Source organism: Lynx rufus, unplaced genomic scaffold, assembly GCF_022079265.1.
Source record: "Lynx rufus isolate CCGP_SWC_20201006 ecotype Redwood Valley unplaced genomic scaffold, mLynRuf1.p SCAF_2, whole genome shotgun sequence".
In the NCBI taxonomy this organism is placed as follows: Eukaryota; Metazoa; Chordata; class Mammalia; order Carnivora; family Felidae; genus Lynx; species Lynx rufus.
In genome coordinates, this window is record NW_025814834.1 from 149,449,779 (window position 1) to 149,477,024 (window position 27,246).

The window sequence follows — 27,246 nt, forward strand, 5'->3', positions numbered from 1 at the left end:
TTTTATTATTTTCATGATTCTCTGGGCTGACTGGGCTAAGCTAGGTGGCTCTTCAGCTGGCCTTACTTGAAGTTTGGTGACTGACTATGGAGAAATCATCTAGAGGTTTGCTCATCTAGTACTATGGACTGAACCATTTGAAAACTTAGTGGCTTGAAACAATAGCCATTTTATTTTCTCCATATCTTTTGGTTGACAGGGTTTAAATGGGAGTTTCATTTCTTGGTCATGCTTAGAGTCTGGTAACTGCAATGGAATCACCTTATGGTTTGACTGGGAAGTAGAGATTTTGGCCTCTTTCTTTCTCCATACATTCTCAGAACCTCTTCAGTAGTCTCCCCATCACCATAGCTGAATTTTGTATATGGAAGCTCAGCGTTCCCAAGAACAACAAATAGAAGCTTTAATCATTTCTGCTATATTCTATTAGTTAAAGCAAGTCATTGAGATGCCAAGATCTAATGTAGGAAGTGACTACACAAGGCCGTGTTGTGGTGTGATAATGATAATGATAATGATAATGATAATGATAATGATAATAATAGTTGTGGATCTTTATAAATCATTTTGGAGATGAGCTACATAATTTTCTATTTGGCCTACAGTAGGCTTGGTTAATTTCCATGTTACTTTGAGCTGTGCTCTTCCTAGACCCATTTTATGCTATGCTGGTGTCATAGTGCGTGTTCATCAGGCACTATGTTTGGGTCCCACATTTATACATGCTCTGTTAGAATACTCTGGCCTGAAACACCAGCCACTACAAGTAGCATGAATAGGAGCATCAGAGGGTACTTCTCTTCGTCCTGGTTGAGCAGCTATGATTGTGAATGTATACCATCACTCAGTATAACAACTTGGATAGAACCTAGCCTGCAGGCATTTAGCTTGTGACACTGCCCACTGCCTGCCTCTAGGGGCAGCAGCCAGTTGGATGGCTGCTGGTGTGAGCTTTTTTCTATTGACAAATCCTGCAGTCATTTGATTCTCTAAGGCTGGTACAGGGGTTGTCCTCCTTCACCTAGGGCTGCCTCTTTTCCTTTACTGGGACAAATTAGGTTTATTTTTTGTACCTGGATTCCCTGTCAGAGGTGTTGGTCCTGAGGTTCCTTTTCTAACCCTGATACTTTTTTGTGATTAACTAGATCAACTGTTAGATTATGAATGATGCCATGTGACCATAATAGAAAGCTTATGCAGAGATCCCATATTGTATATGCTATCACTAGTTTATTCTAGACTACAGCTAGAGTTGGCTTCACCGGCATGAGATCTGTGCATTTGCACAAAGAACAGGTCTGGTTCAATGCTTTGGCATTGCTATCTTGATATTCTTGTTAATTTTTGAACAGGGGTCCCTCATTTTCTCTTTTGCACTAGGCCCTGTAAACTATATAGCCTGTACTGACCATAACAATTGTATCCAGTTATTTTTCTGATTCTTACTAATTCACAATTAGCTACAGAGGTAGATCTGGAAATAAAACTAAACTAGGGTCTGACCTGGAAGGTGAGAGCCCACTACCAAGACCTATTTGAGCATAGCTATTGTACTGGTGCATCAGGGAGGGTAATAGCCAGGTTGGTGGGCTTTGCCTTGTAAGGAGTGGTGAGGTAGGTAGAAAGGACATAGGGAATGTCTGGCTGTCATGTATTATTTCTGTTGCCAACATAGAATTTCAGGCTTTTATTCCCCTCTTGGTAAAAGACCAGGTGTCTTATACTTACTCCTTTCCTACATTTTCTCCGTAAAGCATGTTAACTATGGCTTACCACTGTGCTGAAAGAATTTCTATTCAAGAGAATAGATACTTTATGTCCCATTTTGTTTGCATCATTAGGGTCTCAGGCTGGCCTGGCCATGGCCTACCATGTGAACCTGCTCTTCTCAACCTACATTCTCTCTTTAATTGATTTAATTTAATTGATCTCATTTATTACTATGGTTGTGAATTTTAGGCTGTAACTTTGAGTAATAATTAAAACATTATGGTTTAAAATTTTTAATTTTCTTTCTGTATCTGAAAACAAGGGCAATTCAGTAATTCTTTCCTATAATAAAAGAAAATTACACAGTAGGTAGGCATGACTTTTTAAGTGAAAAGGGAGATGACATATAGTATATATAAAATGTAATTATATTGAGCTGAAATTGGGAAAAACTATGATTGACAGATGGTAACTGAGTTTTTCGCTATTATCTTCCATGTCAATGATCTTGTTCATGTTGTATATAGTAATATATAAGTGGAGACTTTAGATGAAAGTAATAACATCAATTTATACTTAAAAGTACCAAGACCAAATTCATTTTTTCTCAAATATTGTTTATTTGCTCTTATATTTGTATTTTGACTACTGAAATAGATAATCTTAACTTCTTGATGGAATTTGAATTATCATTCTAGAAAACTTTTGTATCAAATAATCAATATGAATATCAGGTATCAATATGAAAAAGGATCTTTATTCATTTTTTATGAAAAATAATTTGTAAATAAAAAGTTTAACCTTTAATATTGACCTATAATTTTCCAAGTACCCCTGCATGTTTATGGTTAATCCAGGTATCCCTTCTAGAACTCTTAAAATTATTTTTATGAATTCGTAGTCACACAAAATGAATTTAAAAATTCAGAAATATCCTTAAGTTTTGCTGTTGATGTTTTTTAAAATCCTATTCTAGGTCTTCTTGAATTTTTTTTCTTTTTTAATATATAAATGGTGGCACCTATAATAGTACTAACAATTGCCACAGATCCAACCACTAACAACACCAAAATAACAATGTTAACCCTGGAATTAGGCTGATTTTCATCAGGACTAGGATTTGGAGGACTTTCATCAGGACCTGGTTCTGCTTGAGGAATAAACAAAGCTACTTGTGCAATGTTGGATAGTTTTGATGTCAAATTGCTTTTATCCACACTTTGAATGGCAATAAAGATGTGAGTTGCATTTTCTTCTGAGATATTTCCCTGTTTAAATGCAAAGGTTTCTTTGGAGTTGGCTTCATTTGGTAACAGATCAGTAGTGTTTACTTGGAGAGCATTGTCAAAATTGTCTCTTAGATCCAGAATACTTCCACTTATTCTTATAATATACCGCTGAACTAAGAAAAAAAAATTACATGTAGTTCAGAAACTAGAGCATATAATGTTAAATTCCTTTTTATCTATTCTCCTCAAAATGTTTAGTTATGCAAAGCTTATACGTATAGCCAAAACCGTACTAATTTTTCTATGAGAGCTTAATTCTGATATGCTAAATACTATCTTCATTGTTTGAAAAGCGGGACCAGGTTAAAATGCGTCATGTTTGATTGATTTGAAAATATCAGATTATAAAATTAATACTTCACTGAGTAGTCAATTAAAAATTGTTCTCCTCCCACCCACCTTTATACCCTTGCTTTTGCAAAGAGCACCTTTCACTTAATCAACACTACATGTCACTTCATCCTTACCTTTTCCAACATCAAAATTATCTCCTGGTGCTGTCCATGTTAAATTGATCTCATCTCCATTAAGTGTGGCCTCAAGATCTGTGATTTGACTTGGTGGGTACAGATCAGGCAAGGGAAGTTTTGAAATATTTGAAACTACAAATGCACCTCCAGATGCTGTTCTGGTGAAACTCTCCAAGGTTGTGTGAGTATCTTCATCAATTTCAACTCTTGGTGGATTCCCTTCAATTTTCCCTGCATTAAAATTTGCTATATTTAATGGCAAATCTCTACTAGTATTTTTAGAACTCAATGAATTGAATTCCTCATCCTACATCTCCCTGCTCCCTTTTCATACATATACACAATCACATTTTACTAAGTTTGGTGACAAAGTCATAGGCATCCAATTGGTGGCAGAATTTTTTTCTTTAGCATTCCTGACCACGATATTGTAGGATAGAATTATATAACATATCGCTTGGAATTAAGGCTGCACTGAATGGGAATAATGTTATATAATTCAATATGTGCCCTTAAAAACAAGAACTGCTTTATTTCTCAAATTATCTCCAAGCTAGGAATGAAGCTGGGTAAATTTTTACTGTTTCCCTTTCAAATGCTTGAGGCAGGTTTTTCCCCTGCTCTCTGCTACAAGTGCTAAGGAATAATAGTTCAAGTTATATTCCAGTTGCCAACAGAGAACCCCTAAAAGTCACAAGGTAAGGAATGGACTGAAGGAAAGCTAACAAAGAATGCATACTTAATCCTTATCATCACCTTACTCTACACAGTTTCCCTTTTGACTTAACAAAACATCAAAATAAGTGTTTACTCATTTAGGTGTTTTTGTGAACTGAATCCAGTATCTATGTGAACTGAAGAATAAATTCTGCCACTAGCTTGTGCTTAGGTAAATAACATATTAGCATGTTTTCTTTATCTGAGTTAGAAATTTGACATATTGTTGTTAATATAGGTAAGGTGCTCCAAACTAATATAATAATGGCTGACATTTGTTGAGTGCTTACTAGATGCCAGACACTGTAAAAAGCTTAGCATAATTTGGAGGCAAACACAGTATGACTGAGAACTTCATTTCAGAAATGGGAAAAGCTGTACTTGAGTTGTAAAGTGTTTGAAGCCTTAATCATGTTAACTACAATTATTCAAACCACATATCAGGTATCATTACTCACCATCCACTACCCATCCTGGTATATGTGCGGCTCTATTCAGTGGATGCCTTAAGTTTTGTGTGGTCACATTTGCTCCTCTATAAGCCCGTACTTTTAAGCTATATCTGCCATTTTCTGAATAAGCTATAAAATATCTGGAGTACACCCCATCATTCTTGAAAGAATCAGCACCTTATAATAAAAATGAAGGAATAAAATATTACTGTGAAGAAAAAGAAAAATGTATGCATTTTCTAAGCCAAGCATATGGACTTTATAAGCATATCCCCTTGATTAGGCTCTCTATTTTGTGATTGACCCACTGGGGAGTAGTTCTGTTATGCTTTACAAACCAGTATCTTCTTTAATTGATATATTATATATATGTATATATATATATATATATATACACATATATATAATAAGTACCTTTACTTTATCAACTTCTATGCCGATTATTTTAGTACTCTTCTTACCATGTTTTAGCCAAATGGTTTTCTTGCAGTTCTTACTTTACCTAAACACATAATTATGTCATCTCCTGTTAAAAGCAAAAGGATTCACGCTAAAAAAATGTATCTTGGCATAACAATTTAATTCTCAGTATGTTTACCTAAAAATTACTTATTTTGACTTCTCTTCAACCACTCTTTGTGTGTGTGTGTGTGTGTGTGTGTGTGTGTGTGTGTGTGTGTGTTGTATCCTCACCTCTTGTTCTATGATCCATTAACTCTCTGGTCTGATAGTGGAAAACACCATCTATTATTATAATAAACATTTGGGGAGATCAGGAATATTGTATCATAAGTTTATGTCTTGATATCACCAGTACTAGAGTTATTCATTAAATTACAGACAAATTTCTCAGGGGGTTTAACACTCTAAGATAAAGGTTCTTCAACTGAGGTCCTTGGATGAGCACCATGTGCATGTCTCTTGATCATATTAGGAATGTCAATTACTTAGACCTTCTATGGAAGGGCCTAGCATTCTGTGTTATAACAAGCCCCTCAGGTGATTCCTTTGCATGCTAAAGTTTGAGAACCCCTGCTCCAAGTCATTGTTTATCACCAATACCTTCTTAGGTAAAGGCATTCCAAATTAGCTAAGTAGCCATCTGGTAAAACCTTTAGAAATGAAACAAGATGCTTTAACTTTTAATGTAGCTTGGGAGGGTTTAGGAAAAGGAAAAGTCAGGAAATAGTTGAGGAAAATATTATTATATCAGATGAAGGCACTGAGGTGCACCAAAGAACAATTTTACCTTATAAATTTTTACAGGGCAAACCCTGGTTGATTATATATTGACTGACATTGCAAGACACTGTTAGAACATTCTGACAACTCAGGAGGTTATCGATATGGTAATTTCCTTGCTTATGGTCCTTTCAAAAGAAGGATCAGTTTCCAGGACAATCCAGAATCTAGGAAAAAGGTACTATTCACCCATATAGACCACGGCATGGCCAACTCTGTATCTTGTTTCCTGCCATTCAGACCTGGCATCTGATCTCTGGTGATATCTCTTGTCTGTTTTGGCTGTTCTACTTGCCCTTGGACCTTAGTTCCCAAGACTGTATCTTGCATTTTTTTCCAGCTGTTCGGAATTATTCTTGCCTGTTCTTCCGTCTCTGCCAGGGGCTCAAGTTCTACCATTTAATCCCATCTGGCTGCTTGTGCTTCACTCACTCTGGCTAGACTTTCTGATGATGTGCAACTAAGAAACTTGCTCAGAATTCTTGATGCTGTTCTCAGTCTCCTGAATGAGACGTTCTTGGTGAGTAACAGATATTGGTTGTCCAGATGACAAATAATAATGACAGTAAATAACATTTATTGAGTGCATACTATGTGCAGGACACTTGCTAAGTACTTTGTAGGTTTTATGTGGATAGAATTTCCTGCTGGTTCTGCTGTTCATCCATAATCTGCATCAGTTCTTCTGGAGTCTGTCCCACTGCCCCACAATATTATAGGGACCCATAACATATCCTGAGTTATAAAATTACAGGCTTATTCACAAAAACCTGTGAGTTACCTGCACCGTTATCCAAAAGTTCCAAAACTTCTATATTTCCGTTACTTGATTCAATGAAAGCAGTCACATTGGCTCCAAGAATTGGTACATGCCCTTGTAGAACTTCTGCATAAACAATCATTGGGCTGGGAAAACTGTTGGTGTCTTTATTCATTTTAGCATTCACTGTGATTGGAAGCACAGAAGAATTTGCTGCCTGAGAATTTACTGTCATAGTCAATGTTTCTGGGTTTGCTTTGGCTTGAAGACTGTAGGTCCAAACACCCACCTAAAAATTCAATGGAAATATATTAAATATCCAAGATCAAGCTTTTCTGTGTTTTCATTGTCCAACTCTTAAATACATTTTATAAATATGTTACAGAATAAACAAGTTTTGACAATTTTGAAGGTAAAAGGATGAGAATTGAGGCAGTTTAGATAGGGTATCCTGGCCGTTGTCATGCATGGTGTCTAAACTTTGGGAAATGTCAGCTAGGAAAAATAAGTTTGGGAAAGTTTGCTTTGGTCTTGGCCTTATTCTTTGACCTCAGAGTCCACAGATTCTAAGATCTGGTCGTGCTAATCAGGAATGACTGAATAGCTATCTACACACCAAATTGCACACATTCTCTCTACATTGCTTCTTCAAAGTTATTCTTAGCCTACCTCATTTTTTCTCTTCTCTTTCTCCTAATGCATATGTTCTTTCTTTTTCCTGCCTCCATAATTTTCAGGACCACACAGGCGTAGAAAGTACATTTTATTTTATTGTAAATTTGAAGATGATACAAGTATTGACACCTATTGTTGTGATAGTAAACAATGTATTTTCAGCTACCCAAACAAATTTGCAAGGAAGTCTAAAAGCTGATTGCTTACCTTTGCAGTTCCTGGAATACTGAGATAGGCCATTTTGGAAACTGTGTCCACTGTGAAATTTCTCATTGGTGTTCCACTGGGGTCCCAGAGAGAAATAATGGGAGACTGTCTGGCCCATGTGATGAGAAAGAATGTGTCCTTTCCCACAGTGCTATCAATTATTACAGTGCCGTTCATCCAGGGATTATTGTTGAGTGTTAATCCTTTACTTTCAAGCTGTTTAAATATATTTTAAAAATTAATTACTGGAGAAGAGAGTAATTTTTTCTGTTTTCATTTTTAATGTAGTTTTTAGTTTCTGGCTTGAGAACAAGCTTATGTAGGGCATACTACCTTAGGCTTGTGATCTCTGAAAGCTGATTGGGATGTGACAGTTGTCATCAGAAAGTGTAGAAATATAGAGTCTGAGGGAAGGACAGGGCATAATAAAGTCATTAAAGCAGGAGAATGGGTTTTATAGTTGGAGATATGGCCCTGTTATTTTTTTCCCAATTGTCTTTGAGGACACAGAAGAGAAGAATTAGCTATAGGGTGTGCGTGTATCACCCTAAGTTTATCCATCTTCATGATGACCTAAAAAATACTTATGGGTTGTGGCTAGAGTATTTGAGTAGAGATACAGTAAAAGGGGGCCTCAACGGAGAAAATCAAGATTAGCAAACTATGAGAGAAGCAAACAGGGCTATTTTCCTGATGTGAAATCTTGAAATAATTTTCACACATGATAGAGTGAGTAGCACTGGACAGTAAACAGTCCAAGAGGAGTAGAAAGAGGGCAAACTGTTTACAAAGATTGGAATCCTGAGAAGAGATGTGAAAGATAGGACCTTTCTCTGAGAAGAGCTTCAAAGAAAGTTTTTCAAGTCTTTGTGGATAGTTCTCAGTCAAGGAAAGCCAAGTTTATCCACGGATCAAGAAAGTACTTTCTAAAATGTGTCATTTCAGGAATGATGGGAAATCTCATTTCTATTCTAAACCAGTCTTTTAAACCAAAAATCCTCTCACACCAGTGCTTATAGAGGGGAATGAATTCTACCACTGCAACATCATTGCAATCACAAAAATCTCAGTTCTGTGTTAAGTGGACATGGCTTTGAGTAGACCATGTATTATTATTAAGTTAAATCTGAATGAGAGAGACTTTCAGGAAAGTCTAAGAAAATTAGAAAGCTTTGGCTACAGAGTAGTACTAGGGGAAAATAACTGAGTAAAGAGTGAGATGCAGCCTTTTCTCTGTATTCTAACTGCCACCATCCAAATCCAAGTTCTCATCTACTCAGATTATCGCAACATACCTCTAACTGTTCTCACGCTTCTCTCCCAAGACAAATTGAGGTTAATCTTTCAAAAATGTGTTTTCTTTTTATTTCTCTACTTCAACTATACACTTTTTGAGTGAGGGGTGCAGATATTTCTGCCCCTTCCACATCATTTATAAAGCCATTCTCGAAACTTTAAGCATATCCTGCATGCAAATGTCTATTTTCTGGATGATTTCCCACATTCTACTTTTATATTTTAAAATTCCTTTGGAACATTCCACTTTAATGTTCCACCAGCCCCTCAAAATCTAAGGTTAAAACAGAGCAGAAAATAATATCCTCAAAATCAGTTCTCCCTTTTTACGTGTCAATTTTGTCATCATTTTCTCAGTCATACAGATGGAAACTTTCAGAAATGTACATTATTCTCCATCATTTTATTCTCCATACACCACCAAGCTAGATCTCAGATGAATTTTTAAACTATTTTCAGGGCAAAGCTGCAAACCCAACCTCCAAACCAATCAGCACATATTATCTTAACTCTGAATCCTATACCTTCTTGCTCTTCATTGTTGAAGGGTAGAGGAAACTAGGTTTGTCTAGGTGATCATGGCAAGTTGATGGTGGGCAGTGACTTGATGAACTGTAAGATGGAATACAAGTGATACGCACTTGGTGGGAATGGATATTGATAGAAACAGAATTTTGTAAAAAATATTTTGAAAGAAACAGGCTATGCTGACATTTTACATGGTACGTGAATTAAGAATGAAGAAAGGTGTAAAAACTTTTCAATCTAAATACAGAAAATGGTAGTGTTATTGATACGCAAATGAGAAAAGAAGTGGCATTCAGAAGACAGATGAATAAAATAAAAAGCCAGTGAAAAAAGTGGTTGAAGAAGTAAGATAAGCCCTAAATTTGTAGATATGCAATAGTTATTCACTGTCTTTTTTCTGATAAATTATTTCCAAGATACATGGCTTCCATCTCCAAACCAGATTCTTGAGTGAATTCATCTAATTCAAATCTATTGTACAGCAGTGAAGGGTGGGGGAAATCTTGGAAGAATGGAATTTTTTAATGCATTTATAGCAAAATGGATGCTAAATTATTGGACAAAATCTATTTTTGGCAGAAAAGTTAACAGTATTCAGTTTTGATGTTATCCCTTAACCAAGCTCTATAGGAAAAGAAAAAGAAAAAGTATACGTGCTACTTCACTACTTAATTTGGCCATATCTAAAGAATAACTTCTATTTCATATTGAGATTTTAATTTCAATTAAAAATTTACTTTGAGAAAAATACAGGACTCAAAACTTTTAACAACTGAATTATTTCTCTTTGTTATGGCTAAGTGTAAACACCAAAATCTGAGGGGTGGATTCTCTGACCTGAAGAGGCTGTTGGGAAATATCAGTGTTTCCTGATGCAAGGGCCCCAAAAGCATCAATGAGGCCATTGTTCTGGGCTTCATCTGAAGCAAAAAAATGGTTTCCTCCTAAAATGTAAATACATTAAATAGGTTTCTTTCTAGAAAACACATACTTACCACATTAATAAGGTAATAGGATAAACAAAATCATACTTTCAGTATGTATTATTAAAACAGAACAAAATCAGTCATGTGTAAAGATTAACAATGAAATATTAATTTAAAACTGTCATAACTAGAAAATGTAAGCTGCCTTTATACCTCACTGATAGAAATATTCCTGGCTGGAATGCATGAAATATTCATAGAATATGAAAGAAGATGTTACAGTTCCATGTATTAAAGTTCATAGATCTCACAGCCCTTTAGCGTAATTATTCACTTTTATTTAAGATACAATTATAACAATTTTGGCTTTCAGATTTTTCAACCAAAGTGTGTCAGAATCAGTTTAGAAAGCTTAAAGAGCTGTCATATTGATGTATCCTTACAATAACTGGCAATGGAGAGATAGAAAAATGGTAAGCAATAGAGAAAAGTTCAAAAAAAGCATTACTTTAGAGGGATACTTGGGACAGAAATAAATTTTACAATGGTCACGAAAGTACTTTGAAATAATGGGAGTTTGTACAACTAAGCATTAAAAAGCAAGTATATATTTGGTAGCATTAGAATTCAACCCGATACAATAATTGATATTCATAATGTTACAGGTTTTGTTTATTCTACTACATTTAAGAAGGCACTGAAACATCTGGTCCATTTTCATTATATGTCTCTATATCTAAGATAGCATCTTCCCTGTAGTTCATCTAGAAATTTTGTTGTTATTTAGATTTATTCAGCCTGAGCCTCTGTTAATCCCATCTGCTCCCCAACCCTACCCCAAAGCCTCTGCTCCGGTTTCATGGATTTCCCAGTATCTCTCCATGTGCCTTACACTGTCATTCCAACATGATTTTTTTTTTTTTTTTTGCTCATGACCTGATCATCTTTTCTCCTTTCTTCAGAAGAAGTAAACACCTTGTTCATGGCCCAGCTCAGAAGTCATCTCATCTCTCATGCCTTCTTTCTCTGACTCTGTACAACCCTGGGAGAATTAATGGCTTCCCCTGCTCACATTGTGCTTTATTTCTATATATTTATCCTGTCATGGAGGGATGTTATCTGATTATGCTATCTGATTAGAAGTTTTATTTGTCTCTTCAGCCAGCTGGACTGTGAGCACCTTGAAAACAGAGAGTAGGTCTGGTTTGACTCTGGTTCCAAGGTCCTGGCATAGCACCCACAGGGCAAGAGCTTGAGAGAAATTGTTAGTTGTTAGCCTTTACACTTATGCATTGCTGTCAAAGGACAATAATATATAGATCATATTTCACCTGTTAAAGTGCTCATCTCTATGACTGCTTGATCAGCAGATGGTCCCAAAGCAATCAAATGAATGATAGCTCCACTTTGTTTCACTTCATCAATACAATTCTTTGCAGAGTTATCCTCCCCATCAGTCAGCAGGACAATTTCAGATCCATCTATTTGGGGGTGAATTTCTCTAACTACCTGCAAATGTAATGACAGCATAATTATAAGTGTTCCAAGATCAAAAGACTTATGAGATATTAGAAAAAATGTGCAAAGAAATTAAACAAAAGTGTGCAGAAGAGATAGCTTCTCTTTTAAAATCAGATTCTGTAATCAACAATTTTTAGGCGAACATAAACATGATTTTATTTTCTGTCTATCTGCCTCGGGAATACTTGCTCAAATGAAGTTATGTGGGTGCAGGGCTGTGGAAAATTCTATTTGGATTAAATAATAATGCCATCTCAGTCTGAGGACTCAGGTCAACCAGACATCAAAAATATAATTGCAGAATGTGGCATTAAATATGTCTCTGTTTTCTCTGACTGGACTGCCCTCTAACAAGCCATTAGTGTATAAAGTCTGTTGCATATACAGCTAGATGCATTAAAACTCCACCTCAACATTTAAAAAAAGTTAATGATTCCAAATTAGGGAACCTTTAATATAAAGAAAAGATATAGAAAGTTCTAAGCAGGTCAAGGTTAGGGATCTTGTTATATAACTTTTGTTTTACTTCTAATAGTAAAGAGCACAAGACTAAGGGTATTGGTGGTGCTTAGAGAATACATGGATTATATTTATTTAAATTGAGTTCTATTTGTGGTTTGGACCCATTTATTATAAAGCCAAACAGTTTGAAACTCAGAGTTCTGAATCTAGGTGCCTATAAGAGAGGGTAAAAAGAATTTATCCCAGGATAGCAACTATATTTCATCGCTGACAGCTTTAATTCGTAGTGGATTCTTGGTACACCATTTTGAGAAACTGAGTGCATGCCAAAGGGAAACAAATGACAGATTATCAGTGGCTTTCGTGAATTCGGAGTGGAGGTGTGTGTAGATTTGTAGAAGAGGATTTGGAATTTAGATACTCCTAATAAAGCTGGCATCAGGGAACAAAGGGACCAGCTTCATTTCAATTTTTTGCATGTTTTTAGACAAATGATGGCTAACATATGTTGTAATATATGTGAAATATGCTTTGACATACATTAAAATCACACTAAAAAGGAAATTCTTTAATACATTCATTGCATTTATACAGCATCCCCATCACGTTCCCCCTGCATGTTTGGGTGAAATCTATAATATATTTGTGAATATTATTTTTATCCAGATGTATATGACCCTTGTCATTATTATGGCATTTGTGAAATATATATATTTACTCTCTATAAAAGATATTGTTCTACATACATAAATGTAGTATTTCATTTAACCTTCATAATAGTCCTATGAGGTAGGCATTCTTGTTTTCCTATATTCCATAGATAAGGCACTGGGAATCCAAAGAGACTGAAAACTTTACCCAAGATCACTTAGTAAGTAGTAGAGCCAGTACTCTGATGTTACTTCCTGACCCTATGACTAACGGCCCCTGCTACATCTACTTTAATAAACATCAGTTTTCCCCAACTTAGTGTCACAGAAACTGAAATGAAGATTGGCCCAAAATGGAATCATACCATATAACTTGCTTCATTGTCTAAAAAAATTGAGTTTTGTTGACCAAGCACATGTATTTATTTAATACTTATTGAGCACTGACTACTGCATGGTGTAACAAGACAGAAAAAGTCCCTGACCTCATTGGGATTATACTCTAGTGGCATTTTAATAGTCAGTTATTCATCCGTTTATTCATTGATTTACTGATTCATTAAAAATCATTAAATGAATTTTTTTCTATGGGTTTAGTTCATCCTGCACTTCTTAGGATTAGTCATGTTAAAATTAGGCAGCGGGTATGTGTGGCAGCATTTGGCATAAAAATGTCCTAATCATAAAAAAAGAAAGGAACTAGGTAAGGGGGATTAAAAGGTACTCACTTGCAGTTATAAAGTAAATAAGTGATGGAGATATAATGTACAGCATAGGGAATATAGCTACCAATATTGTAATAACTTTGTATGATGATAGGTAGTAACTAGACTTGTCATGGGGATCATTTCATAATGTATAAAAATATCAAATCACTCTGAAACTAATATGATATTGGATGTCAGTTATACTTTAATTTTTTAAAAAAGAACAAACTATATTTGCAATATGATTTTCACCTGAAATGCTGATTTAATTCCGGCACAGATGGAAGTTCCTCCATTAGCTGCTGTAGGTAAGCTCTCCAAGAGCTTGTTTCTTTCTTTGCTGCTTATTATTTGGATTAGATTACTTTTCACATTGGCAGTACTATCAAAGTGCACCATCCCCACCCAGGATCCATTTTCAATGGTCTGCAGCAGGAAGTGTTTTGCTGCTTGGTTCATTCGATTTAGGCGATTAAAACTCTGAATAAAAAAAAAAAATCAAGAAAACAACCAAGGGGTTTTCAATTGGAAAATAATTGCAGATCACACAAAATGAGTGAATAAAATTTGTCATTGATTTTTTATCAATGGTAATTGGTATTATTAAAGAAGGCAATTTTCTTTTAATTGATAAAATTGAAAAATATAGTTGTATTATGGAACACATATGGTATAGTAAGGAACATAGGCTTTAGCTAGAGCTGATTCTTGGCTGCTAAGCACCCAAATTAGAGGTGGAGGGTAGGGTGGGGGTTGGGTTGCAATTGTGAGGTGATGACTTACCGCTTAGAGACTGCCTAATAACTCCTGAGATCCTCTGTTCCAGTTGTATCAAGATGAAACCACTCCCCAGGTCCCACAGTATCAAACCAGACTTATCATGGACTCCATCTAGAAATGGAAGTCTCCCTATCCACTTGGGGACATCCCAAAAGATGAAACGTACTCAAGCTGCAGCTATATTTTGAGAGGCCCAGTCCCTACTGCCCCCCCTTACCTCTTCTGCTTCTAACCTCTCCCCACCACTTCCCCACCAATGGATTAATTGGAATTGGTTCTTTGACAACTCATTAAAACTCACATTCCTCTTTCCTAGGTGAATGCTCAATGTAAGCCTCTTCGTGCGTTTGTCTTTTCCAGATCCTCAACACCAACTGATCTGTGAAACCTCCCCCCAACAAACATCCAAATTTCCCTCTGAACTCTCTAGAACCAACCCACAGTGAAAAACTTCTCTTACATTTCCATCTTTGAGGGCTCTCTCTCTACCACTTTGTTTTACCTTTAAACTTAGCTTTGCCCACATCTTGTCCAAAGGAGGCTGCTCATCTTTTCCTAATAAGGAACTCTCTCTCTCCTCAGCAACACTTCCTAGAACACTTCTATGTATAGGTGTCTAGCATTCTGATGTTCTTTCTGAAACTTGCTATTGAGGATTATTTCATTCAGCTGCACCATCTTCTGTGCTTTTCAGTAACCACTCAACTGAGTGGTTTGTTGGAGACATTCACCTTGATCTTCAGCATGCTCTGTTCTGCTTCTAATGTGACATCCTTCTGAGTGCCTTATCACATTAAGTTTGCTCATTTGTAGTCCATTTCAACAATTATTTATTGAGTGCTTATATGAGATAAACACTATTTTAGGTAACAGGGATGCAGAGATGAGTAAGACACTGTTTTAAGTCCTAGAGAACTAGTCTAATGGGAGAGAAATGTGTAATTACAATATGATATATAGTAATAGAGGTTTGCACAGGTCATGACAGGAAACCAGCAGAAGGCCCGTTAGCCCAGTCTAGAAGCCCAGCCCATCTCCTCCTGGAGGAAATGGGCGCCTCTACCAAACTTGAACAATATGTATGAGTTAGCCAGGTAATGGAAAGGGAGAGAACATTTTCTCTATTCAGCAGCGAATTCTTCAAGGATGTGAGTTTGTACTCCTAGACCCTGGCACAATGCCTTCCATTCCTTGAATGATAGTAGAGGGAATAAATGGCTGAATCTGACTGTATCTTTATTATGGTGGTACTTTTGGTCTGTGGCTTCGAGCATAAAGGGGTCATTTATATAGATGATGCAAATAAGGTAAAGGCATGTTAACAGTTCTCCTGGCTGATCTTGTTCCTTGACTTGAAATGGAGTTCAGAGGCCCCAATCCACTCTCTCCTTATGTCTGTTAAGTATTTCCAGTAGATAACAGAGACAAGGTTAGAAAGCATGCCCATATTAAAAATCTTTAGTACTGATCTTCTAACTAAGGCTTTACTAAAGGATCTAAAAGTACTCCTCAATAAACTCTCCATTTTCTGGGGTTGGATATTGAGTTAGGTCTTTTTAACTCCATTGCCACACTTTTTCATTACAATATTCACTGCTCCTCTTGAGATCATGGTCATAGGAGGTAACAGTATTTATGCCACCATGCAATTTAGAACAAGCAGGTAGTGTTTAGAGTATTCTTAGCTATTCAATCACTTTCATGTCCCTATATCCAGGAACAAATCGGCCCACAGACTTACATTCATGCTTCCAGACTTATCAAGAACTAAGCATGCAATTCTTTCTCTGATCTTCAGCAATGAGAAGACAGGTGGAGGGGGTGGTGCCTCCATAGATGTTGTGTTCTTAAAGTCCTCAGAATTGCTGATCACCTCCCACGTACTTCTGGAATTGCACATTTTGTTTTGTAGGCTTGGAGCTTCTTGGTTATGGTTTTTTTTATTACAGAATTCAACAACCTAAAAGATTAATAAAATGAAAAAAACCTTTACATACAATGTATTTAAAAATTCAACTACAAATCTGAAAAATTAAAAATGTTCTTGGCAAACATGTTGTTTATTTAATGAAAGAAGATTCACTGAGGAATCATATAATAGTAATATGAATTTTGAATAATTGTAATAACAGGTAACACTAGTTGAGTGCTTACTATGTGCCAGTTAATGTTTAAAGAACTATATATTAATATATCTAATCTCTCAGGAAACCTGCACAGGTATTTTGTAAACTTGATAACATATCCTTTGAATATAAATATATGCTCTGAACTCACAATTGGCATACTTACAGAATTAATACCTTGCATAAACATTATGGATGCCTTTTCAGTTTGATCTTTATCAGGGAAGAATTGACAATCTTTTTCATACAGTTTTGTCTTAGAATCAATTCTGCATCCTCTAGTTGTACAACTGTTCCCTTGACACTTATAAACTCTATTTATACCAGTAATACCTGTGGAACATCTGAAAATATATAACAGTTAGTCTTTGAGGCAACTTAACAATCAAAATGTTTGAAAATCTTAAGTAATCTTTCCATCAAGATTTTCTTTGTTCTTATTTATGTACCGCACACATCTTGTTTTTGGCAGCAACATTTAAGTGTTCCTATCAGAGCAGTTACCTGTTTTTCAAGAAATTGCAGAAAGAAATTTTAAGTGGGATGTCTAGTATATGTAATGGCTGAGTTCCCTGTTGGGATTAAAGTTGCTGCTGTCCTGTTAAACCCAATGGCTGGGGACTCCCCTTTTCCAAATATCTCTTCTGGTGGCCTTGTGATGATAAATGCACTGCAGGCATCTGGACAAGGCAACTTGTGAAAACACTTACTCTTGGTGCCACCTCAGCTTGAAGTTCTTTGTAAGATTCTTCTCAAAGAAAATATCTCCAAAAGAATGGGATGTGGCATAGTTACAAATATTTTGTTTTTTCAAGGAGCATTTTTATCTAAAGCAAAATGTGGCTTGAAGGAAAGACTAAGGTACTGCCTAGGACAGTAGTCACTACTGGTGGGGTTATTTTAGATGTATGTTTTATTGCATGGAATTGGCCACAGGTAGCAGTGATTACAATAAATATGCTGGAATGTGAATATTATCCCATCTTTTCAATGTGTTTCCATTTCAAATTTAAGAAGCAATTACTAGATTTCATTCAGTTATTTAGAGTCTCCTAAATATGTGTATGCCTCTTACTCCCCAGAACTCCATGAACATAATGTTATCTACACTAACAACCATGATGAATATTCTTTAGCAGAGACTAGACATTTAGGGGGAATATGGTGTAAACAAATGTAATCAATGTAATACTCCTTAAATATGTGTGCTGCAACTGGTGAAGCAAATGGGCAAAGGAAGGGACTTCAATGAAATCAAGTATCTTTCAATTTGTGCATTTTTGGTAAGTCCACAGACCTTGCAGGGCATCTAAGATTGAGTAAGCTGATGGCATCTAATTTTAAACCAATTACCAACAACCATTTTGCTCTATTGATCTTAGAACTAACAGGATTGTCTATTATTAACTGTGATGTTAGATTGGTATTTTTAAATGAATTTTACAAAACCCAAGAAATCCTTAATTGGCCCTTTGAAAGTTGATTTCTTATTGAGCTTGCATTTACCACTATTTTTTAACCACTTTTTTCATTCTTGTGTAGTATAAATTATTTTGATTTGCCATATACTATACAACCCTTTACACAGAGTACAACTCCAGCACAAATGAGTTCTGGCAGCTATGGTAGAGAGGTATAAAAATATGTCAAATCGCTACCAAATGCTCTTGAAGTTATGTGTATTTTGAATGGAAAATCAGCTACTTTAAGGTACATCTTCTAAAAACAAAACAAAAACAAAAGCAAAGAAACAGACACACTGTTTTGTGATATAGCATCTATTATCTGCATCGGGATAAAAAAAAGTATTGGCATTTAAAAGAAATAGAACTAAGGAAAATAAGAAGATATAGCCTGGAGTAATTAAGAAAATTTCAATGTTCATACCTTGTTGCTTCAATTTTCTTTGACTTAGCACTGTAGAAAGGCTCATCTTCATTGTACTCATCAAACACTCCCCAGCGGAGATGGGCCCACTCATGGACAAGCAGTCTATCTGTAGGAAAATATTTCAAATATATGATCATAATTCAAGTGACAAAATTTGTCCCTCAAATATTTTAACAAACTGTTTCAGTCAAAAAGTTATATTTAGGTTTTAAATAACTGCTAACATTTGTATTTTTATTTATAAAAAACATGTTGCATTACATTATATAGTATATTATGTTTTTATTACACAACATGTTACATCAAGAAAACATTTATGATATGTATGCTATGAACAAAATAGTCTGAGCTTTGGCGCTTGGGGGGCAAAAAGTCTTAGTTGTTACAATGGTTTTTAGCGCTACAAAGCTTGCTTTTACCGAAACATAAATGGATATATAACATATCTTTGGTATTAATATTTCACTAGGATGTGATTAGTTAAAAGATGTGAATGGCTCAGTCAGTTGAGTGTCCAACTCTTGATTTCAGCTCTGGTCTAATCTCACAGTTCGTGAGTTCAAGCCCCGGGTCCGGGTCTGTGCTGACTGCATGGAACCTGCTTAGGATTTTCTCTTTCCCTTTCTCTCTGCCCCTCCCTCCCTCTCAAAATAAATAAATAAAGTCAAAAAAAAAGTCTATAAATTCTCTTGAGGGAGTGGATAATGAAAAAAAAAGCGTTGAAAACGCTTCCCTCTCAAAATAAATAAATAAAGTTTAAAAAAAAGTCTATAAATTCTCTTGAGGGAGTGGATAATGAAAAAAAAAGCGTTGAAAAACACTGCTATAGACCATAGATAATTTGGGGGGATGTCCAAATAAAGTGATTAATTTATAGTACTTAACACATAAAGCATTGATTATGTGAAGATAATTATTATTAATTATACATATTTAGCATATGTTATTACTAGATAATACAAAGTATTAGGCTCTAGGCACTAGATATGCAAAGTACTAGGTACTAGGACATACAAAGATGAATAAGATGTAGTCTTTGACTACGAAAAGCTCAAAGAGAGGGATTTGTAATTAAAAAAATTTTTTTTTCTGCTAAGGATTTTAGGGTAAATGGAAGAATAAAGGTAAATCCGTAGCTTGAAATTCTGGAAGAAGAAACAAGTAGATTTCAGTTTTAGCAATATTAGGAAAAACTTCAGAGGAAATAGCAATGGAGAAGAGGAATTCAGAAATATGTTTGTTCTGCTACCATGTGTATTTCTCTAACTCAAATTAACTCAGGAGATCTAAACATAGAGGGGAAGTGTCAGAATTATGCAAAAGTCACATTTCTTCTTTAAGTCCTTACTACTCAAAATATGTTCATTGGACCAGAAGCATCAGCATCACCTGGCAGCTAACAAGAAATGTAGAATCTTAGACCAACGTTAGATCTACTGAATCAGAATCTGCATATTAACAAGATCCTTAAATTACTACTCTATGCATTGAACTATAAAAACACTGGCTTAAGGTTTTCTAGGCAAATGGAAACATTAGAAGGAAAAAGCCTCTCATGCCCACTATAATTTGCTAAGAGAGTAGATTTCAGGTGCTATCACCACAAATATGAAATAAAAGGGAAGGGAAGGGTAGGGAACTATGGGAGGAGATGATATGTTAATTAGCTTGACTATAGGGCCCGATTTTCTCAATCAAGGCATCTGTTGATGTGATTGAAAGGGTAGTTAGACATCTTGGGAAAAATGGTAGAAGTTTTAGAACAGCTGCTATGGGGAAGGAGAAAGGAAGCCAAGAAGAGACAAGTACAAGTATTGTTGAGTAACTTTGAGGGCTTCCCTGAGCTTGGGAAATCTGCTTATATAATGATATCATTAGTTTTATAATTTTCTTTAATAGTCTTGGAAGTACATTAACAGAAGCCAAAGAAAACTGACTGGAAACTCAGTACACAGGATTTGGCAAGTTGAATGAAACATAGTATATGAATGGTGAGGGATTTGAGGTATATATACTTATAGTTGAAAGAACTAATTTTGCTGGATATGCCAGCTAGGAAAGAGAGTATATCTTAGAAAGGTGCAAAGGATTAGAGGTGTCAAAGAGAACAGTCATGGTCAGGCTAAAGTTTGAGGGAGAGGTAAGATTAGGTTGGGATGGGATGGGATGGGATGATGGAACTTTCAAGTTGGGGTGGAGAATAGGTCTAGGTGACTGAGGACCAGGGCTAGCTGAATGTTTGACAGAAACAAGAGACTTAATGTGTACTCATTGGAAGGGCAGTGGGAGAGAGAGATTGTGGGGTATGTGGATTTAGGTAGGTTTTCACTTAGTAGTGGCATGTGAGTTGGATCTTCCTTTAATAATGATTTGCATTTTTTAAATGCAAAAAAATATACTTTAGTTCCTTTGAAACAATGATTTTTAACTTTTAGATAGAACTAGATGAAATTGTCCTTGATCTAGGTAAAAATAATCAGTTATAGACATGTTCACCTGGTTTAGCCAAATAGGTTGCTTAATAATATCAGCAACTAACAGCCTATGAATGTTTTCTCTTGGCCAGAAACTGACATCCTGGCTCTTTTCAGCTTGCCATACGTCTGTCTTCCATGGAGGCGGCTTATGATTGATTAATATCCAGCTGTGGAGAACTGAAAAAAACTAAATCTAAAAAGTACACCTTAAAAATTTTATTATTGCCCTGTGTTCAAATTTCTGTTGATGTTGTACTGAGTCTCTAACTCAGTGTTCACAACAATTCTACAAGACAGGAAACTTTTATTTACTGTATTATAGGAAATAACAACAGAGAAACTAGGTCATTTGTCCAAGGTCACACACAATTGGTAAGTCAGTATTTGAATTTAGAGACTCTGGCTCCAAGGCTTGGGCACATCCATAACCTGGATACAAAGATGCTTGTTAGAATAATTTGCAACACATGTATTCCAACAAAAATTCCTACCTGATGGTCCATATTCATTTTGTTTTTTTCCAAGTACAAAGTCAGGGGTGAAATGAATGTATTCTCCTTTTTCTTCACAGGCTGTGAACTGCTTGGTATATGGTTCATCTCTACCTGGGAGGGTAGGTGGTGCAACTAAAACATCGGCCTGAGAATGTTCAAAAATATTTTTAAAACATCAGAAATAGAAATGATAACAGTCTTAAACACTCTAAGACAATCAATGTGCTGAAAAACTGGGGATCACCAGAAAATATAGTTTTTTAAAAGAAGCTTTTTGACTCTTACGTGTTTGTAGCTTTCATGTTTTGGCCTCTTGTATTGTGAGTTTTCCTTCCAGCTGTTAGGAATTAGTATTGATACATTTTTGAAAAAAAATCTTTTTTCTGTGGCTTCAAACAGGTAAGTAGAAGCTGTAGTCACCATACCCTATTGTTAAAGGAAAAAAAAATGTGAGTATGGCCAAGTAGCAATGGACCAAAAGGGCAGAGTTTCATCACAGGCATTTCCCAATTTAAGAGTGGACACACAAAGCAACTGACTAGGGAGCAGGTCTCTGCCTCAGAGTTCCAGTTCTGCCACCTGTCAGTCCAAAATTATATCTTAATCTTACACATCACAGGCTTTGAATTTTCTGTAACCCTTCATCAAAGGGCAATTGCTTCTCTTGAGTGTTAAAAGAAATTACATAAAATGACAAAGACACAGACTTCAGAGTCATCTACTGGGTTCCAATATTGGCATTAGTACCTTCTGGGTAATAGAGGTTGGACAGTTTAACACTCCGAAGCTCAGTTTCTTCATCTCTTAAATGGACTATTACAACCTTTCTCTAGCATTAACATAAACATGAAATGAGTTATAAAGTGCTGTACACGTAGACAGTCATAAAACTATCTGATATCATCACTGTTAATAAGTCTCATTACAGAGCAGCCTTAGCTGATGCAAGCTGAGGAGAACAGTCTGTAGCAATGGATCTTAGGGAGAGGTTTTTTATTATACTCCCACCCCCCAGGAGAGACAGTTGGATTGGGAACTGGGGAGTGGAGTGATAGCAAAATTCATAAGAGATGCAGAGCTTTGTGAATCATAGACAGAGCTTGATGCTCTGCCAACAAGATAAAAATAGTATCACTTTATACTGTTCAGTATCCTGAACCCAAAGGTATAATGATTAATAAGGGAGATAGTCCCTTTCTAGAACTCACTGTCTAATGGGGGAAATGGATGAATGCTTCTTAATGGAGATCTATTCTGCATAATCAAAACTACTGAATAATTGAAGGATATTGGGTGCTAGATGAAAATGTCAAACTCTTCATCTTGTCGGCAACATTCCAGTCTGCAGTGTTGTTTCCTTCATGGTGGGCTCTTTTCCTCCATGATGCTTCCTGACTTGACATAAGCCCACAATAGAATTTTTCTTCTTCAGGAATCCCAGGACTCTGTATCGTGTTCTCTTGAAGAGTCCAGTGTGCTTACTCAATACATTAAATAGATCAGCAAACTAATTGGGTTTAGAGCCATGGATCAGTCAGAAGCCAGAGTGCACAGAACTGAAGACCCAAAGAACTGGCTAGGAGTTAGTAAAAGGGCTTCAGAGATCTCTTAAAGTAGATTGGAAATTACTGGCCTAGAGCAACTTTTCTCTAAGGATGGCTTTCCTCCTTTTTTTTTTTTTTTAATATTCAGATCTCACCAGTTGTCACATTTTGCTTCAAGTGACGACTATCTGTGTTTCTATGAGATAAAAATATATAGGGTGATTTGAATTGTGGTGCGTATTTGAAAAGTAGGGTTGCTACGTTTGTGTAGGTTGTGCATTCTACAACTCCAAGGGATTCCATTTACTTTGTAGTTTCCATAGCTCTATGCATCTGCCTTGGGTAGTGGTATGTTCTGAGGTCATTGAGGGATTTCATAGATCCTATATCAGATGACTATGATCCCCTACGGCATACTAGGGTAGCTAATAATGATTCTCATAGGCTTTCCAAGGAAAATTTCTGTAACATTCCTTCTAAATTCCATCTCAGAATTCCTATATTATCCTAGTTGGATCAAAGATGATTAATATTATCAATATTTCAAAAAATAAGTACTTTCAAACCAAAAAGACACATGAATAAAAGGAATAAGGAAAGGTGACAGTTAACATCTCAGGTTATGAATTGTGAGTTAATTCAGCATGAATGTTATTACGGTCAGATGGTATCCCCAGAGTAAGGTTATATCTACAAGTTGATTCACTAGTTACAAAAAAAAGAGTAATTTTTGTCATCTTGTACAAGCCAGAACTCAAACCCACATCTGTCAGCCTTCAAATCCCATGGGTTGGATCTCAGCTCTAATTGTGCTATTTAATGTGATCTCAAAAAAATATTTACTCTCCAAATACCAGTTTTTTCTTCTGTATAATGTGGATGAGAGAATTTTACAAGGTTGCCTGGTAATATAAATGCAAGGACTGTTCAGAGGGCTGGGAGAATGTCAGGAAACATTGTGTAATCTAGGCATATCTACTAATAGTTGAACTTTTACTTGTGGTGTTTGATAGAGGACATTTTAATATTTTTTTTTGCCACTGCAAAGTAATTTTTCCAAATACTGACTTCTGATGGTCAGAAAAGTTTGAAACTGACTCTTCCTGAACACTAAGAAGCCATCATGCAGAATTAGCTGAGACACGGTCAACCCTATCTAGAATGAACTGCTATTGAAGCCTCTGTTCGTCAGTAAAAGAATTTTTATATCCCCCTGGAATTCAAAAGGTATCAACAAATGAACACTGCTATTCTGCAAGAGTTTATTCAGAGTGAATGATAAATGGCAGCCACAGAATCACCATCTCACCACCCAGGTCCAGCCCATCCGTCTCTAATGGATAGCAACACACATGTAAAAGGCTAAATCAGTGAGCCTAAGAACACGGTACTAGAGGAACTGAATGTAAGGAATTAGTAAATGTTGATGTCAGAGACCAGGAGAGCTGATTTGCACGGCTGTTAACACCAATTTCTATTGCTTGAAATGTTATAGTTGGTAGAAACTTTAGAAATCAAATTTCTCCTTTTAGGCTTGGAGCCTTTCTCTTCTCCATCTGCACTTTATAGTGAACTCATTTATTACCATGACTTTAAATCTTGTCTACATGCTGATGAGTCCCCAATTTTTATCTCCAGCCAGTTTTTCCCCTTGAATTCAGATTCTTATGTATATCTATGTGTGTAGCTAATAAGCATCTCAAATTCAAAATGCCTCAAACTAACTCCTGATCTCCCATCTGCCACATTATTTTCACTTATAGTCTACCTTTTTCAACTGATGATAATTCCATCCTTCCAAGTGTTCAGGCCAAAAGTCTTGGAGTCTTCTTTGACTTCTATTTTCCCTCCTCCTCTCCACCTCCCCCCAACCCCCATCTAAACCATCAGCAAATTTGTCTATAATACCCTCAGAATATGTTCCTCATACCACTTTAATGATCCCTATCACAATATCCCTGTCCTTCATCATCATTACTTCTCACCTGCAACTGCTTCCTACCTGCACCACATCTCTGTGCTGCAATGGGACTTATGTAGGATGAGTGACAAGTGGAAGCCCTCTACAGAATTCCTTCAATACTGCAGTCAGAGTGATCCCAGAACATGCATGAGAGAGCACACTCCTCCTCTGCTCAGAATCCTTTTGTGGATTCCCATGGCACTCAGAAGTAAAAGCCCAAGTCTTTCCAGTGGTCTGGGTCCTTTATGTCTCCATGTTGGGCTCTCCCTACCCTTCTTCCTGTTCATCACCTCCTGATGGTCACTTCAAGCATGTTTGCTGTACCTACTGTTCCCTCCCCGAGGTTTTCAATGGGTTCTTCCCTCACTCATCTCAGGTCTCCGCTCAGATGTCTACATCAATAGTGAGGTCTTTCCTGACTGCCCTACGTGAAATAGTAATGAACATTCTCCTCCCACCCAGCTCCAACACTGCCTATCCCAATATGTTGATTTATTTTACTTCATGGAAACCCATTACCATCTGACCTGCTATACTTTTACATGTTTTTATTATCTATATCATCTAAAAAGAATGTGTACTGCACGAGGGTAAGGAATTGTTCACTGTTGTCACTCCCTGGCATGTCATAAGTATTCATTAAATAATTGTTTAAAGAACAGATGAGTCCAACTGTTCATTTACAGATGAAGAAACTGAGGATCAGGGAGGCCCTGTGCCCTGTCTTTGGTCTTATGGTGAGACAGGGTAGAACCCTATTAAAACTTTCCATTTCCTCTGCCACTCCGGTATTGTCTTCACTGTACCATGCTGCTTTTAAACTTCCTGTAGCATTCAGAAGTTTCCATAATAATTAACTACTAACTTTTTTCTTCTCCACAATTCAAACAGAAGAAATCCCATTCTTTTTCTTACCTTTATCTCTTCAATTATTTTTCCATCTTCTGGCACATGAGGGTCTATAGCGATGATAATGCCTTCATAGCCATTGTTATTCAGCTGAACAAGGGAAGTATTGGACCCCTGCAGCAGGTATAGCACTAAGAGGAAGACAAAATCTAATAACCCCATTGTTCTTGTCAAAGCATTCCTGGCCCAAAGTTGGTTTGTTCAAAAGGCTTTTCTTTCACTTTGTTTCTCTCTCCATATATATAGCCCTAAACCTTATCAATGTCAGCTGATAATGGGACGTTGCTTGTATAAAGGTCAATGTTACATATGTAAAATGTTTGATGTCAGTTTACGTAATCATTTTATTGTATGTTGTTATAAAAGTGATCTAAAACATAGAAGAGATTGATCTTTTTATAAAAAATTACACATATTCCTCTTGGAACATTTTTTTTATATTTTCTAATTCTGGTTTATTTCCTACATATAGACATATAACTTGTATTTTCTGTACAGTACAATGTAAAAATTAAAAAAAATTTATAATGAAATGAGTAGAAAAAATAATGGTAAGATTGTTATTCAGTTTTACAGAGAGACTTAATAATTATTTAGATTATTTCCAAAGTATAAATAATTGAAGAGAATGTAAAGTTATTAAATATAAATAACACCAAATTAGGTAAGATGGCCTTGAAACTTAATTTAAAAATTTAAAGACTTTGACAAATTAAGGAAGATTTGATAGTTATTATATTTAAAAATCCTGTTTAGTAAACAATGAATAGAATGTTTTTATATAAGTATATCAAAAAAGTCTGGTATGTGCTAATTATTATTGAAGCAGAATGAATAATTTTGATAGTTAACATTTATTTAGTGCTTACTAGGGCAGAGATTCTCTCTCTTAATTTTCACTGTAACTCTCTAAGGTAAGTATGAATATAATCTTCATTTTATGCATGGGGAAACTGAGGCACACAATTTCAGTAACTTGCCAAGATTACATACATAGAAAATGACAGAGTCAGGATCTGAACACTGTATTCTTACCCCAAAGCCCATGGATTTAATTACTTCACAATAAGGCAATATGATTTTATAAGGCAAACAATATAATAAGATTTTTTCTTTTAAAAAGGAGAAAGGAGTTAGTTTTGGAACTGTAAAGATGAATAAAAAATGTCTAATTCTAAAGCAAAAGGAAACAGAACTCATCAGAAACCAAAAAAGAACAAGAGATAGAAGACCAGAAAATATATATTTTTTTATGTTTATTTTTGAGAGGGAGAGAGACAGAGCATGAGTGGTGGAGGGGCAGAGAGAGAGGGAGACACCGAATCTGAAGCAGGCTCCAGGCTCCAAGCTGTCAGCACAGAGCCCTATGCGGGGCTCCAACTCACAAACTGCAAGATCATGACCTGAGCCGAAGTTGGACACTTAACCGACTGAGCCACCCAGGCTCCCTG

The 27,246-nt window shown here is 36.0% G+C and overlaps 2 protein-coding genes across 6 annotated transcripts in view; one reads left to right on the top strand and one right to left on the bottom strand.

The window, feature by feature from the left end:
* Nucleotides 1-27,246, top strand: part of ODF2L (outer dense fiber of sperm tails 2 like) — a 329,427-nt gene that overhangs the window by 108,074 nt on the left and 194,107 nt on the right. The gene's annotated exons all lie outside the window — the stretch shown is intronic.
* On the bottom strand, nucleotides 2,721-25,957 carry LOC124514321 (calcium-activated chloride channel regulator 4-like; the record flags this gene model as incomplete). The annotated part of the gene is made up of 14 exons (XM_047082335.1): nucleotides 25,802-25,957; nucleotides 21,665-21,805; nucleotides 21,377-21,524; nucleotides 18,406-18,514; nucleotides 16,685-16,862; nucleotides 16,134-16,352; nucleotides 13,865-14,092; nucleotides 11,604-11,781; nucleotides 10,184-10,290; nucleotides 7,523-7,738; nucleotides 6,662-6,929; nucleotides 4,645-4,815; nucleotides 3,467-3,700; nucleotides 2,721-3,112 (listed from the first exon to the last, which is right to left on the bottom strand). Coding segments are annotated over exons 1-14 (2,745 nt in total), but the record flags the coding sequence as incomplete, so codon positions are not given.